General features: G+C 36.5%; 4 protein-coding genes across 7 annotated transcripts in view; 2 read left to right on the forward strand and 2 right to left on the reverse strand.

Moving 5' to 3' along the window:
- LOC105209822 (phosphopentomutase) overlaps nucleotides 1–13795 on the forward strand; it is a 49952-nt gene that overhangs the window by 35431 nt on the left and 726 nt on the right. The window contains exons 1-5 of one of the 4 annotated variants that reach the window (XM_054233966.1): nucleotides 11621–11747; nucleotides 11852–11927; nucleotides 12008–12098; nucleotides 12155–13149; nucleotides 13209–13767. In XM_054233966.1, coding sequence (XP_054089941.1) covers nucleotides 11865–11927; nucleotides 12008–12098; nucleotides 12155–13149; nucleotides 13209–13767 — 1708 coding nt within the window. In that variant the 5' untranslated portion in view covers nucleotides 11621–11747; nucleotides 11852–11864. Of the gene's footprint in view, nucleotides 1–11599; nucleotides 11748–11851; nucleotides 12099–12154; nucleotides 13150–13208; nucleotides 13768–13795 lie in introns of those variants that run through there. The other 3 variants (XM_011180441.3, XM_054233967.1, XM_011180440.3) reach the window with 3 other exon arrangements.
- Nucleotides 169–4191, reverse strand: LOC105209818 (phosphopentomutase). Its single transcript, XM_011180436.3, has 3 exons — nucleotides 3038–4191; nucleotides 560–1118; nucleotides 169–503 (listed from the first exon to the last, which is right to left on the reverse strand). Exons 1-3 carry the CDS (start codon nucleotides 4025–4027, stop codon nucleotides 235–237), a joined length of 1818 nt encoding a protein of 605 aa, XP_011178738.2. The 5' UTR covers nucleotides 4028–4191; the 3' UTR covers nucleotides 169–234.
- On the reverse strand, nucleotides 4519–8692 carry Znf598_0 (E3 ubiquitin-protein ligase ZNF598). The gene is made up of 8 exons (XM_011180437.3): nucleotides 8197–8692; nucleotides 7976–8121; nucleotides 7521–7829; nucleotides 7205–7459; nucleotides 6900–7129; nucleotides 5708–6834; nucleotides 5448–5645; nucleotides 4519–5373 (listed from the first exon to the last, which is right to left on the reverse strand). The coding sequence occupies exons 1-8, from the start codon at nucleotides 8416–8418 to the stop codon at nucleotides 5140–5142; spliced, it is 2721 nt and encodes a 906-aa protein (XP_011178739.1). The 5' UTR covers nucleotides 8419–8692; the 3' UTR covers nucleotides 4519–5139.
- Nucleotides 9047–11349, forward strand: Nurf-38 (inorganic pyrophosphatase). Its single transcript, XM_011180438.3, has 6 exons — nucleotides 9047–9355; nucleotides 9794–9912; nucleotides 10054–10449; nucleotides 10510–10661; nucleotides 10726–10835; nucleotides 11171–11349. The coding sequence occupies exons 1-6, from the start codon at nucleotides 9058–9060 to the stop codon at nucleotides 11200–11202; spliced, it is 1107 nt and encodes a 368-aa protein (XP_011178740.2). The 5' UTR covers nucleotides 9047–9057; the 3' UTR covers nucleotides 11203–11349.

Raw genomic sequence — 13795 nt, forward strand, 5'->3', positions numbered from 1 at the left:
CAATTTTTACACAACAGGGGCTTAGATTACCGTAATAACAATTGAATGCTTCTCAATGAAAAATACAAGTTTTGTTTGATAGATATATTTTATATTGTTTATATAAAAATAAAAATAATTTTATTGTATACTAAATATTTTTCTAAACATTTTTATTAATTTTTTCACTTTTTGTTAATCGTAATTCCGAACGTATGATTAAATAATTCAACAGTTCCGAGGAAAAAATAAGTTTTAATCCGCTTTTGGCGTTAAATTGTTCACACTTGGCTGCAAGAATTCCTCAATAATGGCCGAAACCATTTCGTTTGTGGTATTAATGAGGGCTTGGAAGTCCGTCTGACCGGGTTGGGCACACATCTCGGCGTAATACTTAATTTTGGGTTCAGTGCCACTGGTACGAAGTGTTATGACGAGTCCATTAAAGAATTTGAAGGTGATCATTTGACTGCTGGCGCTTACAGGCAAAATTGCGTTTCCATCGGGTTGCTCGGTATCGACGCCTGTTTAAGACCGATTTACATGAAATGAACTATAAACCTCATTTTTTTTTACTCACCATTTGTTAGATCGCGTATAAATTGAATTCTATATTTTCCATCGAGTATTGCAATGGGGTATGTTCTTGGTGACCCGGAAAAATTACGCAGTCTTTCGAAAATTTTGTTAATCACTACTGGCTCATAGCAAAAGTAATACGAGGCATTGTTGTAATGAAATCCATACTCTTTGTAAATCTCCTCCAGTTTTTGATCCAGTGAAATACCTTTGTCCGAATGCAAATAGTTAGCCATTGTTACAACTTGGCATGCGGCATTAACACCATCTTTATCATAGACTGTTGTGCCGAACATGAAACCGATTGATTCTTCAAATGAGAATAGTACAGTTTTGCCACCTTTAATCAAACGATCCGCTTCGTTCGCCATCCATTTGAATCCCGTTAATGTTTCAGTAAAGTGAAAGCCTTCTTTTCGCGCAAAAGCTTTAAGTATCTTGGAGCTGACAGTGCTCGCAATCATCCAACAGTTTTTAAAATCAGGAGACGGATTTTGCTCTTTATATAAGAACAGTGCCCACCAACCAAGAAGTGCGCCGATTTCATTTCCTTTATATATCTAGAAAATCCAGAAGTAAAAAAGAAAGGAAAAAAGGTATAACACCAATCCCAGATAGAAGCAAAGTTAAGGAGCTTGTCCTACTAAAATACCTAAGGAGTATACTATATGTGAGTGGAATACATACTCATGAACCCGAATACCCGAACCGAAGTAATGAAATGTTATATAGTCTATTCGAACAATCTGACATTCGAGCGATTTGGCTGGAATCGAAATTGGTGGATTCAACAAATTTTTGCTGAAAGCCTATTTATTTCTGGTATCACAAAGTGGGGATCCCGCGATCGCCGTTATGGGGATCACTCTTATTAGCTAAATTCACCTATTCTATGAACGAACCTTAAACTTAACGTCATAAAACTAAACTAATATACATCAAAATGTTCAGGATGACTAGACAAGTTAAAATCCGAATGTCTGTGTGTCCGTCCGTCTATCCGGCAACGGATAACTTGAGTAAAAATTAAGATGTCAATATCTTTATCTACAGAGATACATATACATACATATTCGTGTGGCATGGAAATAGTTCAATCTCTTCTCGCCTCCACAGCTAACAAACCCGTTGCAGGGGAATATCAAATGCCAAATCATCGACTCTCAACATGAAGAAGTAAAAATTAAGATGTCTTGACGAAAATTGGTACACATGTTCCTTGGGACCGTGAGGAGGTTGGTTGGTCGAAATAGGACCATTGCCACGCCCACAAAATGGCGAAAACCGAAAACCTTTACATAAAGCTAGAAAAGTAAAATTTGGTATAAAGGATCGCAGTAGGAAGGGGCATATGTGGATGTATTTTTTTTTTGGAAAAGTGGGCTTGACCCCGCCCCTTAATAACTTGTTTGTGAATATCTCGCAAAACAATAAAGCTATATCAGCCGAACTTTCTGCAGTCATTTCTCTTAAAACCTTAACCATAAAAACTCATATAATGGGATAAAAGCCAGGCCCACCTCCCATACAAAGGTTAGGTTGAAAATTACTAAAAGTGCGTTAACTCACTAACGCAAAACGTCAGAAACACAAAATTTTACAGAAGAAATGGCAGAGGACAGCTGCACTCAGGTTAAAAAAAAATGGAAAATGGGCTTGCCTTCGCCCACTTATGGGTCCAAAACCATATCTCAAAAACTGCTTTACCGATTTCAATGAAATTTGGTACATAATACTTTCTTGCAATCCTTATATATATATATGGAGAATGGGTCGGTTCACGACTACTTTCCATTTAACTCAATTTTAAATTCCATCTGATTACTTCACTTCATATCTAATATATACATAAGGAACCAATGAAGATAGCGAAACTTTATACAAATACTGTATGTGATCTGTGACATAACTTGTGAAAAAATTGTCGACATCGAAAAATTGTCAATGCCCCGGATATCGAATATGAAGAACCCAGTGCCTTAAGTTAATTTTTCACCGAAAATGTGAGTAAATCTCTCAGATAATTTAATATAATTCGGAGGAGTTTTTTTCTTCTAATAGTGTATCTCTGTTCCAAAAATTATTCAAATCGGGTAATAAATTCCCCTAGCTCCCATATACCTAATTGTAGGTTTTTCAAAAATACGGTGGTCTTTATTCCGCATATATGGGTTAATATGAGATATCTTAGATTAAATGATTAATCCTGGATATAGTGTAGCTTGGTGGCAAAAATAGTTGACATCGGTCAAGGAATTACGTCAGACCCCATATACTATATAGGATGATTTTCGTTATTTTATTGTACTTTATGCCGAATATATGGGTCAAATTGTGTGATATCTTAATAGAACTAAATCAATAAATTGCGAGAGTATAAAATGTTCGACCAATTAACATGATAAAATGTAGGACCAATTATCGCGAGGAATCCTATTAATATTAACCTATAATGATTTAGTAAAGCTATTATAAGTACCTTCCATGCTTTAGTCGCGGGATTCCTTGTCGCCAAAGCGAAACGATCAGCATCTGGATCATTAGCTATTATATATTCTATATCCTCTCGATCAGCCAAATTTATTGCCATATCTAGTGCGCTTCTGCCCTCCTCTGGATTTGGAAACGCAACAGTGGGAAACTCTGGATCCGGATCATTTTGTTCTTTTACAAAAATTACTGGTTTAATTCTTACAGCTTCGAAGACCATTTGCAAGAATGGATAACCAACGCCATGCATCGCCGTATAGACAAAACGCAATTCACTTCGACTATTCAAATCGACAAATTTTTGCGGAACTCCTGCCTTCACCCGTTGCACATACGCGGTTATGGCATCATTTGGATCAGCCAATAGGCAAGTACATATATATAAACCATCCGTATCGAATGAATCTTGCCATGGTTCTAAATTGTCGAGTATTTTTTTGTGTATATGCGTGTCGTGCGGTGGTACTATTTGTGCAGAATTTTCCCAATACACTTTATAGCCATTATCATCTTTGGGATTATGTGAAGCGGTGACCATTACGCCACCCAAACATTTAAAATGTCTTATGGTAAACGGAACCATTGGTGTGAGTACCATACGCCGATATAGATAAACCCTGAAGCCGGCACGTACAAAAATATTGGCAGAGAGCTCAGCGAAACGTTTACTATTGTGACGTCCATCATAGCCAAAGACTATGCCACGCATTCTACATTCGCTATCACTAAACTGCGTGCGCATATATGTGGCTAGTCCCTGCGCGGCTTGCACTACGACCAGCTCATTCATGCCATTGAAACCGGCACGCATACGCCCGCGCAAACCAGCTGTACCGAATTCCAAACGCTGCAGTAACACCTGTTTCAACTGATTCCAATTGTTACTTTGAATGAGATTTTGGATTTCATTGCGCGTCTTTTCACATTTATCCCACTTTAGCCACTGATCGATTTTCGCTTGCAACTCTGGCGATGACATGCTATTATATCAGAAATTGCGTTGTTAATTAATTTTTAATAAATATTACAGAAAATTTTGATATTTTTTTTCAAATAATTATCTAAGGAAATGTGAAAGAAATTTTAATGATAGTTTTTTTAATTTTGTGTGTATAATTTTAAAGTTCAAAGCGAAATCAAAGCAAACGAAGAAAACGTATTTTTTACTTCACTTTGACACACAAGGCAACTAGTGGTTTGTAACTAGCGAGTAGCTGGCATTATTTGCACTGATTCATAATTTTGAAATATTAAATATTATTAATGATACACAATCATATTTATTGCAAATATTTACTACTAGTAGATAAGTCGTTTATCGACTAACGGGATTGTTTTTGTAATTAAATCAATATCTTTATCTACAGAGATACATATACATACATATTCGTGTGGCATGGAAATAGTTCAATCTCTTCTCGCCTCCACAGCTAACAAACCCGTTGCAGGGGAATATCAAATGCCAAATCATCGACTCTCAACATAAAGAAGTAGCTTGTACTACTATTTCAGTTTACGTTATTCATTTTATCTCAAATAAATTTTATTTTCATCGTAATTATTTTACGTACATTACATTAGTGCAAGTGTTCTACTCAAATTAAATTTGTACAGACATTAAAATGTTAAGTGACTATTGCTTTATATTACATACATATTTTATCTTTATAGTAACATTTTGCTATGCAATTTAAACTAATTTAATACTTAGTTAATCGTTAATCTCATTTGCAAATAATATTAAAAATTACGTAATTCGTATTTTTTCGTTTTCTTTTTTTTTTTTGCAAAAATTGATTTGCCTCGTAAAGGACCGCGCACACACTTTTAGTATCTTAAGTTTTAACATTGCATGCATTACATGCTTACATATAGACATACATATTCAGTACCCGTTTGTCTTGCTGCGCTGTATAAATATATGTATATTTTTTATTGAAAAGTATCAAATTTAATCGAAATTCATAATGCACATTTTGGCGTAAGTTTGATGATTGCAATTCATGTAATTGGATATCGATATTGGAACTGTATAACACAAATGATTTTGTTTGGTTAATTTTCACTACTGTTCACTTAGCAACTTCTCAACTATTTGCGTGAATTTGTATTTGACGGTGCAACAGTTTTCGCCATGCCACTGCCACTATTAACATCGCCAAGCACCGGAAAGTTTTCTTTAAGTTCATGCTGTTTGCGGTGGTTCTGCAAATCGCTGGACATCAGCACCTGCTTGCATATCCCGCACACGTCTAATTTTTGCGTTTTCTTGCGTTCTTCAGGTGAAAGTTTGTTCAAACGTTGCGTATGCACTAGATATAGTTCCTGCAGTTGGGTGTATATAATTTTAGAATTAGGTTTAGCAAATGCTTAGAAGATGTGTCAAAAATTTTACTCACTTGCTGTTTATTAAGGTCGGGCAGTAGTACTAATAGTTCCGGAAAGATGTCGTCGAATCTATCTTTAAGTGCCGCCTGACAATGCTCGTAGTAGGGCAGCGTTTTGTAGACGCCTTCTCTGAATTTCTGCGATATATGACGGAATTCTTCCATAGCTTCGGGCGTCTTTAAGGCATCTTGAAAGTGGGAAACTAGTTTCTGCAAAAAAACATACATATATATAAAACATATTTATATATATAATGCATTCCTTATTTTACCTGATTGCGCGTGACTGCTTCGGGTGGCTGTATGTAGGGATGCGTTCGCACGATGCTATATCTTTCGCCAAACGAGCTTGTAAAGGTGAGATTGTTCGGCGACTTGGCTATAGAATTGACTGTGACGTCGGTTGTTTGAAACCCTGGAGGCGGTAGTGTGTTTGCAGATGACTGTGCGAAACCGGGTGGTGGTCGCATTTGCGGCGCACCTTCGTTGTCAGTGCCATTGTCAAGGGACGATGTAGGTGAGGTAGAGCTTTGACCGCGTTTCAACGAATTGTTATTACTGTTGTTATTTTTTTCTTTGGACTTTCCATTTAACTTCTGCTGTTGATTGCTATTGTCACTATTCATGATTTTTTCCTTTTTATCTTTCGATTTCTTATCTTTTTTTGTTACACTTGTTTCCGTTGCGTTTGTACTTACTTTGTTGTTTGTAGTTGTAGGTTGTGTTTGTTTTTTGTTCGTTGCATTTACTGATTGTTTGTTGTTGTTCTCTTTTGGTAATAACGGTGCTGGTGCTACTTTAGCTTTGCGATTCTCTAATTCGCGTTGTCTTTTATCTGATGCTCTTTCCTGCTTTTGCGCTTTCGCCCAATTATTCGCTTGTACTTGATTGGATCGCGATGCAGCGCCGAGACCCAGCGATGGGAAGTCCTGTGACGTCAATTTTGGTGCACTGGCTTGTTCTGCGGCTTTTCGAGTTTTTGCCTCAAGCTCTTCCTTTTGTACGGTTTGAATCTTTTGAAAACTGCTTGCGTTTGCTACCGACACATAATCGTCAACGAGTTGCCGATGTTTAGCCGACACATTTGAGAACGGTATGTGCGCACCGGAAGGTAACATATCTTCATCGATGGGATTACGTAGTGGTTGCTTTTTCGATTTACCCGACGCTGGTAAAGCTGGGAAATCCAGCGCATGGGATTTTTTTGATACCGCTCCGCTATTGTGATTTACACTAGCTGTTGGCCGATTGGAGACATGAAGTACCATACCTGTGGAGCCATTCGAAGCTGCATTGCCACCAGAGCTGCGACTGATAGCACCTTTCGAAACTGCTGGCGCTTTACGTAACACCGTAGATATAGGTGGTGCTGATTGTTGCGAACGTTGATCGCTAATTTCTAAAGCAATAAATTAACAATAAAAATGCTTACGACATAATAAAGTTGAATGATAATAATAATACCTCCTCCACCACCGGCTCCCAGTGCGGGAAAGTTTTCTTTTGTACGTGCTAAACCGGAAGCGCCACTTCGTAAACGCGTGAAAGTTGCTGGTACTAGAGGCATGCTGGGGCCTCCGCTAGTACCAGCCAATGAAGGGAAATCTTCCTCGTTACTTCTATCAATAGTTATGGAGCGTTGCTGTGCAGCCTGTGATGTAGATGACTCCGCCGGTGCATTGTAGTCATCAGGCCTATTTTTTAGAAAAGTAAAGATAGACCGTTTACTACCAAGCCTAGCTTATTACGGATTCACTTTAAATACTCACACACGCGAACGCACATTAGTGATGCCACCGTCTGGCAGACCGGGACGTGCTGGTCGCCCTAGCGTTATTTCCAATTGCACTGTGCGGGTCTTCTTTGCTTCTTGCTTATTCAAAGTGTTACCGTGAGCGCTGGCGAAATGTGCCTTATAGTCGATTTCAGTTCGAAATGCCCCAATGAATTGTTCAGTAGCACATCGACCTTCTTCACAAAGGAAATGACGCTCTCGGAAATGATTAGCTAAAGCATCATAATCCCTTTGATATACAAAATATGAATATTAATGTTTTTAGCAAATCATTATCATTAGCTGAATACCTGTAAAAGTCATTGGACTCGTCATCGCAAAAGTGACAGAAGTAATGATCACGACGCTTATGGCGAAACAGTTCATCGCGATCCAAATAGCGCTTCTTACAAAATTCACAAAGTGGGTGACCACGATGTGAACGGTTATCGCGATCACCTTTCGTCCGATGTAAACCCAATTCGGCTTGTGTGTAACAGCGTCGCTCGAAGGTAAATATTTTCAAATGTTCAGTGCACAAGTCACAGAAATGCAAGTCGTGTTCTTTACGCACATGATATTCGAGATCTTTAAATCTCCGAAAGGGCGGCACATTACATCTTTATATAAACACAAGAACATACTATGTAATTAACCTTGGCAGCACTAGATTAAAAATGTGCATATATTTATGCACATATGTATGTATATTTATATGTTATAATAATATAAATATTTATACAAATATATTTACGTTTAAACTTACTTCGGGCACGGATGGTCTAATAAATTAAAAAATGCCTGCTGTATCTTCGCTGTATAAAATCCGATTTTATATTTTTTGCTATAATAACCAGAACGATTTTTAGCTTCAAGTGTACGATATGGCAGTTTATCAAAGGAGAAAATCACCTGATCAAGAAAATAACATCGTTAATTTTCAATAGCAATAAGCAATATTGATGATGATTATAAATTGAGACTCACTTTGGACAACACTTGCCGACAAATGGGACACTCATTCTGCTCGCAAAGTACACGCAAACGTGTGGAACACTCATAACAAATTGGATGATCACATTCACCAATCGAGTAGATTTCCACTTCCTTACAACAAAGTACACAACCGTCATGTTCCGTCTCTTCACTTGTTGGCTGCTTGCTTGCGTTGTTTGCAGCATCATCAGCAGATTTTTCGACGGTGCTCATTTTGGACAAATATAAAGCAACAGCTGCTTAAGTCGAACGAAGGGCAGATGATATAGCACAAATATGTATATCTTATCGAACGGGTTGTTATCAATTGGCTGTGAGGAGCCACCGTCAGTTTTCAATTTCCAAATTAACAATAAATACACTACAGATATTTATAACAAACAATTGTCAATGAAACGCAAATTTCTGTATAGGTATTTAAGTGGTGATAAATAGGTGTAAAATAGGTGTAAAATATGCAGCGAAAGAACAGCACGTTGAAGAAATTGTACAACTTTGTAATATCCGATTTGACAGTGTGGATGACGTGGAAAATGAAAGTGATGCCAATTTAAAATTTAAAAATACATTTGATATTAACATCTCTATACTTTATGTATAAATGAGCGTAGTTAAATTAAAACTATTATATATTAACTTTTTTCTTTAGAAATTGTTGTTTTATATATGTGAAACGTTTCATTTCCTGCAAAAAAAGAGTTTTGCTGCATTATTATGGCATTGTTTCGTGAATACCCTGAATAGAGTTTTCCTATTGGAATCCATAGTGGAATGCATTATGAAACGCCGCCGCTTAATTTTGCTTTATGACGGCGAAAAATCTGATTAGATAAGGTCGGCGCGCTATTTTGTATGGTCGAAAAATCTGCAATGGCAAATTGTTGTTCACGGGCGTTTATTAAATTTTCGTTATTCGACCGAAGTACACACGTGTTAAAGCGGTTGCAGTTGACGTCGGCACATCAATTATTCGCTACAATAAAAACTGAAAATTACTCACAGCCTATTCAAAAGCGTTTATTTGCACGTTCCTTAGCATTTACACAACTTTCTAAGAATATCGAAGATAAATCAAAAAACTATAAAATGTCGGCATATACAATCGTCGAGAAAGGAGCACCTAACTCAACTAATTACAGCATCTACTTAAGTAAATATATTGACAGCATAGTTTTAATGCATACTTAATATTAATTATTATAAACATTTGACCTTTGCCTGTCTAAATATTGCCGCATTAAGTCGTGTTCTTATATAATACCAAAATTGATAAGCCGGTAGTGTTTTAGTAGCTTTTGTAAAATAATGTGCATATGAGTGCTTCTAATTCCTACCAACATTGAAATGTCTGTAAACCGGAATAAGTATTTATAGCTTCAAATCTGTTATAGCGAAGAATAACGCTTTAGCTCAATACAAAATTATAATTAGTTGCGTGGCATCTATTTATTGTATAAACATTTCTTCTATGCACCTATTTTGTCACGTATTGGACTACAACCCTTTAGAATCTAATGTATATATTAAGGAATTGCATTAAAAGCGAATTTGTATTAGAGAGTTTCTTATTAATTTAAACTCTATTTAGAAAATTCCGCTGGTGCTATCGTTTCGCCCTTGCACGACATTCCACTGTATGCCAATGACACGAAGACTGTTCTTAACATGGTTGTGGAAATACCAAGATGGACAAACGCTAAAATGGAGGTAAACAAAATTAATTGTTTATAGTAATTGCAATTTATAAGTGAACATTATTAAATGACACTTTGACTGCGTTTAATTAATGGACACGTTGCGTGTAACTTTTTGTGGTAGCAATTAATTAATGAAGTTTTGAAATTATAGATTAGCACAACAACGCCAATGAATCCGATTAAACAAGATGTGAAGAAGGGTAAATTGCGCTTTGTCGCCAACTGTTTCCCACACAAAGGTTACATTTGGAACTATGGCGCATTCCCACAAACATGGGAGAATCCTGGACATATCGAACCATCCACTGGTTGCAAGGGAGATAACGATCCAATTGATGTTTTGGAAATTGGTTATCGCGTAGCAAAACGTGGAGAAGTAATACAAGTTAAGGTATTGGGTACAGTTGCATTGATTGATGAAGGTGAAACTGATTGGAAGATCATCACTATTGATGTCAATGATCCATTGGCTGAAAAAATGAATGATATCGGCGACGTTGATAAATATTTCCCAGGTTTATTGCGTGCAACTGTTGAGTGGTTCAAAGTAAAGAAATAATTCATATACTTAATATTCATCATGTACTAATACGCCTTGTGCTCGTAGATCTACAAAATTCCTGATGGCAAGCCAGAAAATAAGTTCGCTTTCAATGGAGATGCCAAATGCGCTGCTTTTGCTAACAATATCATTGAGGAAACTAACAAGTTCTGGCAAGGTTTAATCATCAAAGAATTGGACGGTGGCGAAATTTCTATGTAAGCACACACTCATTTTGGAATAGCGTATGATTTATTTAATCTGAAATTTTAAATTTTGCAGCACCAATACCGCAAACAGTGATACACCTGGCTACATTAAGCCCGAAGAAGCTGAACAAATCGTGTCCTCAGCACCAGACGGTGGTGAGCCCGAAGAATTGTCTGACACAGGTAAGATTGCTTACATCAAACACAACTTATAAACTATGCACGCTTGCCTGCTTGTAATGTTCCTTTATTAACTGCACTGCTCTAGAAAATAAACACTAAACAGTTTAGCTAACTATTAACTACCACCTTATAATGTCCAATTAAAGAGTCTATAACACACTACAAACATTTTTACTATTTTTTTTTATAAATTATTTTGTTAGTTGTACGTATACATATGTATATAAACTTTGGAAATTAATTTAATTTTTATTAATGGTTTACTGTTATTTAGTTTTGTACATTCTAATAAAAAGTGGTTTTGAAATGAAAATATTTGTTCTTTTATCTTCCAGTTGATAGATGGCATTTCGTGCACTTGAAGTAACTTAAACATTTTGTGATACAGTGAAACACTGGCATTACACACAACGCTGGCGTCGGACTTTATATATTACTTTCAATAAAATAAAAGTGTAATTTCGTAATATCGCAACGCACTTTACCAATAAACTTACATATATGCTTACAACAATGTTTTTTGAAACTAGTATAAATTAGCTTATGTTTAAAAAGGATAAGATATTTTGCAGTTAACACAAAACTTTGAATTAATCAAATCGTTTTTTTTAATATTCAACACGGTGTATTTTATTATGTACTGTGCACTTCTAATTAGATTTATTTAATTTATTTAAATATAACGAACTACTGTCAAATCGCTGATATAAAAATTCGATAACACTCTTGATAAATAATCGATAAAAAATGTCTACACTAATATTTCGCCTGCTGATTTTGACATTTACTTTGAACTTTGCATATACTGAGCTTTGCATTAAATAAGTCTATATTCCGGAAATAATATTTACAGCATCTAGTAAATCTAAATAAATTTACAAAAATTAGTATTGTGAAGATAAATAGTTTTGCGTAAGTAAAGGGAAAGTATACATATAATTAAGTTGGTGAATGTTTGCGCTACAATTGCAAATATTATTTTATTTTACCCATTTTGTCTTACGAATTTATTTCAGGAAACGTACACATATGCATTTGTTTGTCTTTTTTACTAAAGGCATTGACTTTTGTTTTTGTGATAACGTAGAACCGGTAATAAATGATATGAATCTATCTTAGTAACATGCTATTTACAATTAGTCAATAAATACATATATGCATATGTACAACAGATTAGACACACGTATACACAACGTACTGTGCTCCCAAGTGAAATTTGTTTTATTAGATTATTGCGATTCGTGGCCCAATCAGCACAAACACGTAATTTTTGAAATTTTCTTTAAATACAAGTCAACAGGTTTTCAACAATTTTTCAGAACTAAAAATGGCAACTCCACAATTACGTGAAGTCATCGATCAGTGGTTGAAGTGGGACCAATGCGAGAAAACTCTTACCGAAATTAAGGCACTGGAACAGGCTGATGACTGGAAAAAATTGGGGGAACTTTTGAACACCCGACTGGCGTTTGGCACAGCCGGTTTGCGGGGTAAAATGCGAGCTGGCTTTAATGGCATGAACGATTTAGTCATAGCACAAACTGCGCAAGGCTTATCCACTTACATGGCGGAGCAATTTAATGAAAATGAACGAAAAAATCGTGGCATTGTATTCGGCTATGATGGCCGTCATAACAGTAAGCGATTTGCAGAAATCTCAGCAAATGTTTTTGTACGTGCTGGGTTTAAGGTTTACCTCTACAGATGTTTAGTAGCTACACCTTTGGTACCATACACAATACGGCATTTCAATTGCCTTGGTGGCGTAATGGTAACAGCTTCGCATAATCCAAAAGATGATAACGGCTATAAAGTGTACTGGAGTAATGGAGCACAGATTATAACGCCGCATGACAAAAACATCCAGAAAGCTATTATGGCTAATCTTGAGCCATGGGTAGACACTTGGAATACATCGAATTTATATGACTCGGAACTGCTGATTGATCCTAAAGAGGCTATTAAGGCCTACGTTGACAAAGTTCGTGAAACAGTGCCACCTACCTTTATTGAAACAAATAGCCAAAGTAACTTGCGTTTGGTTTATAGTGCCATGCATGGTGTGGGCTATCCTTTTGTGAGAGATACATTCGAAGCAGTTAAATTGCAACCGGTTTTAGCAGTGGAAGAACAAAAAGAGGCAGATCCGGAATTTCCAACTGTCGTATTTCCAAACCCGGAAGAGGGTAAAAGCGCCTTGGAATTGTCGATAAAGAAAGCCGAAAGCACAGGTTGCTCCATTATACTTGCCAATGACCCAGACGCCGACCGACTGGCTTTGGCTACAAAAAATCCAACTACCGGCAAGTGGAAGGTATATATGTAGATTTTAAATAAAATAAAAGCAACCACAATTTTTAATACATTTATTAGGTTTACAGTGGCAATGAAATCGGAGCATTGCTCGGTTGGTGGGCCATACATCTCTATAAACACACACATCCGGAGGGCGATCTCTCCAATTGCTATTTGCTTGCCAGTACTGTAAGCTCTAAGATACTCAGGGCTTTTGCCGAAAAGGAAGGTCTACATTTCATTGAGACTCTCACCGGCTTCAAATGGATGGGCAACGAATCGGACAAGCTAATGAATAATGGAAAAACGGTATTATTTGCCTTCGAAGAGGCCATTGGCTTTATGTTCTCGACCAATGTCTTGGACAAAGATGGCGTAAGCGCTGCTTGTCATTTAGCATCTATGGCCTGTTACCTTGAGGCGAACGGAAACATTTCATTCGATGAGAAACTACAAGCTATATACAAGGAATATGGATTCCATTACAATAATTCATCGTATTACTTTTGTTATGAACCACCAGTAATCAATAAGATTTTCGAACGTCTACGTAATTTCGCTGGAGCACCGAAAACATACCCGTGCAGCATAATTGAGGGAAAATATAAAATTAAATATATTCGCGATTTGACTAACGGTAATTTGAAGTGTTGCAAATAGTGTTT

The sequence above is a fragment of the Zeugodacus cucurbitae genome, chromosome 6 (assembly GCF_028554725.1).
Source record: "Zeugodacus cucurbitae isolate PBARC_wt_2022May chromosome 6, idZeuCucr1.2, whole genome shotgun sequence".
In the NCBI taxonomy this organism is placed as follows: domain Eukaryota; kingdom Metazoa; phylum Arthropoda; class Insecta; order Diptera; family Tephritidae; genus Zeugodacus; species Zeugodacus cucurbitae.

Bases quoted from the DNA above. Each gene is read 5' to 3' on its own strand.
- LOC105209818 (XM_011180436.3), bottom strand. From the start codon at position 4,027: ATGTCATCGCCAGAGTTGCAAGCGAAAATCGATCAGTGGCTAAAGTGG. The intron at 1,119-3,037 runs GTACTTATAATA...TGGATTTTCTAG, and splicing joins CCGCGACTAAAGCATGGAAG to ATATATAAAGGAAATGAAAT. The intron at 504-559 runs GTGAGTAAAAAA...GGTCTTAAACAG, and splicing joins TATACGCGATCTAACAAATG to GCGTCGATACCGAGCAACCC.
- Znf598_0 (XM_011180437.3), bottom strand. From the start codon at position 8,418: ATGAGCACCGTCGAAAAATCTGCTGATGATGCTGCAAACAACGCAAGC. The intron at 7,130-7,204 runs GTGAGTATTTAA...TCTAAAAAATAG, and splicing joins ACTAATGTGCGTTCGCGTGT to GCCTGATGACTACAATGCAC. The intron at 5,646-5,707 runs GTAAAATAAGGA...GTTTTTTTGCAG, and splicing joins AAGCAGTCACGCGCAATCAG to AAACTAGTTTCCCACTTTCA.
- Nurf-38 (XM_011180438.3), top strand. From the start codon at position 9,058: ATGGTCGAAAAATCTGCAATGGCAAATTGTTGTTCACGGGCGTTTATT. The intron at 9,356-9,793 runs GTAAATATATTG...AACTCTATTTAG, and splicing joins TAATTACAGCATCTACTTAA to AAAATTCCGCTGGTGCTATC. The intron at 10,662-10,725 runs GTAAGCACACAC...TAAATTTTGCAG, and splicing joins GACGGTGGCGAAATTTCTAT to CACCAATACCGCAAACAGTG.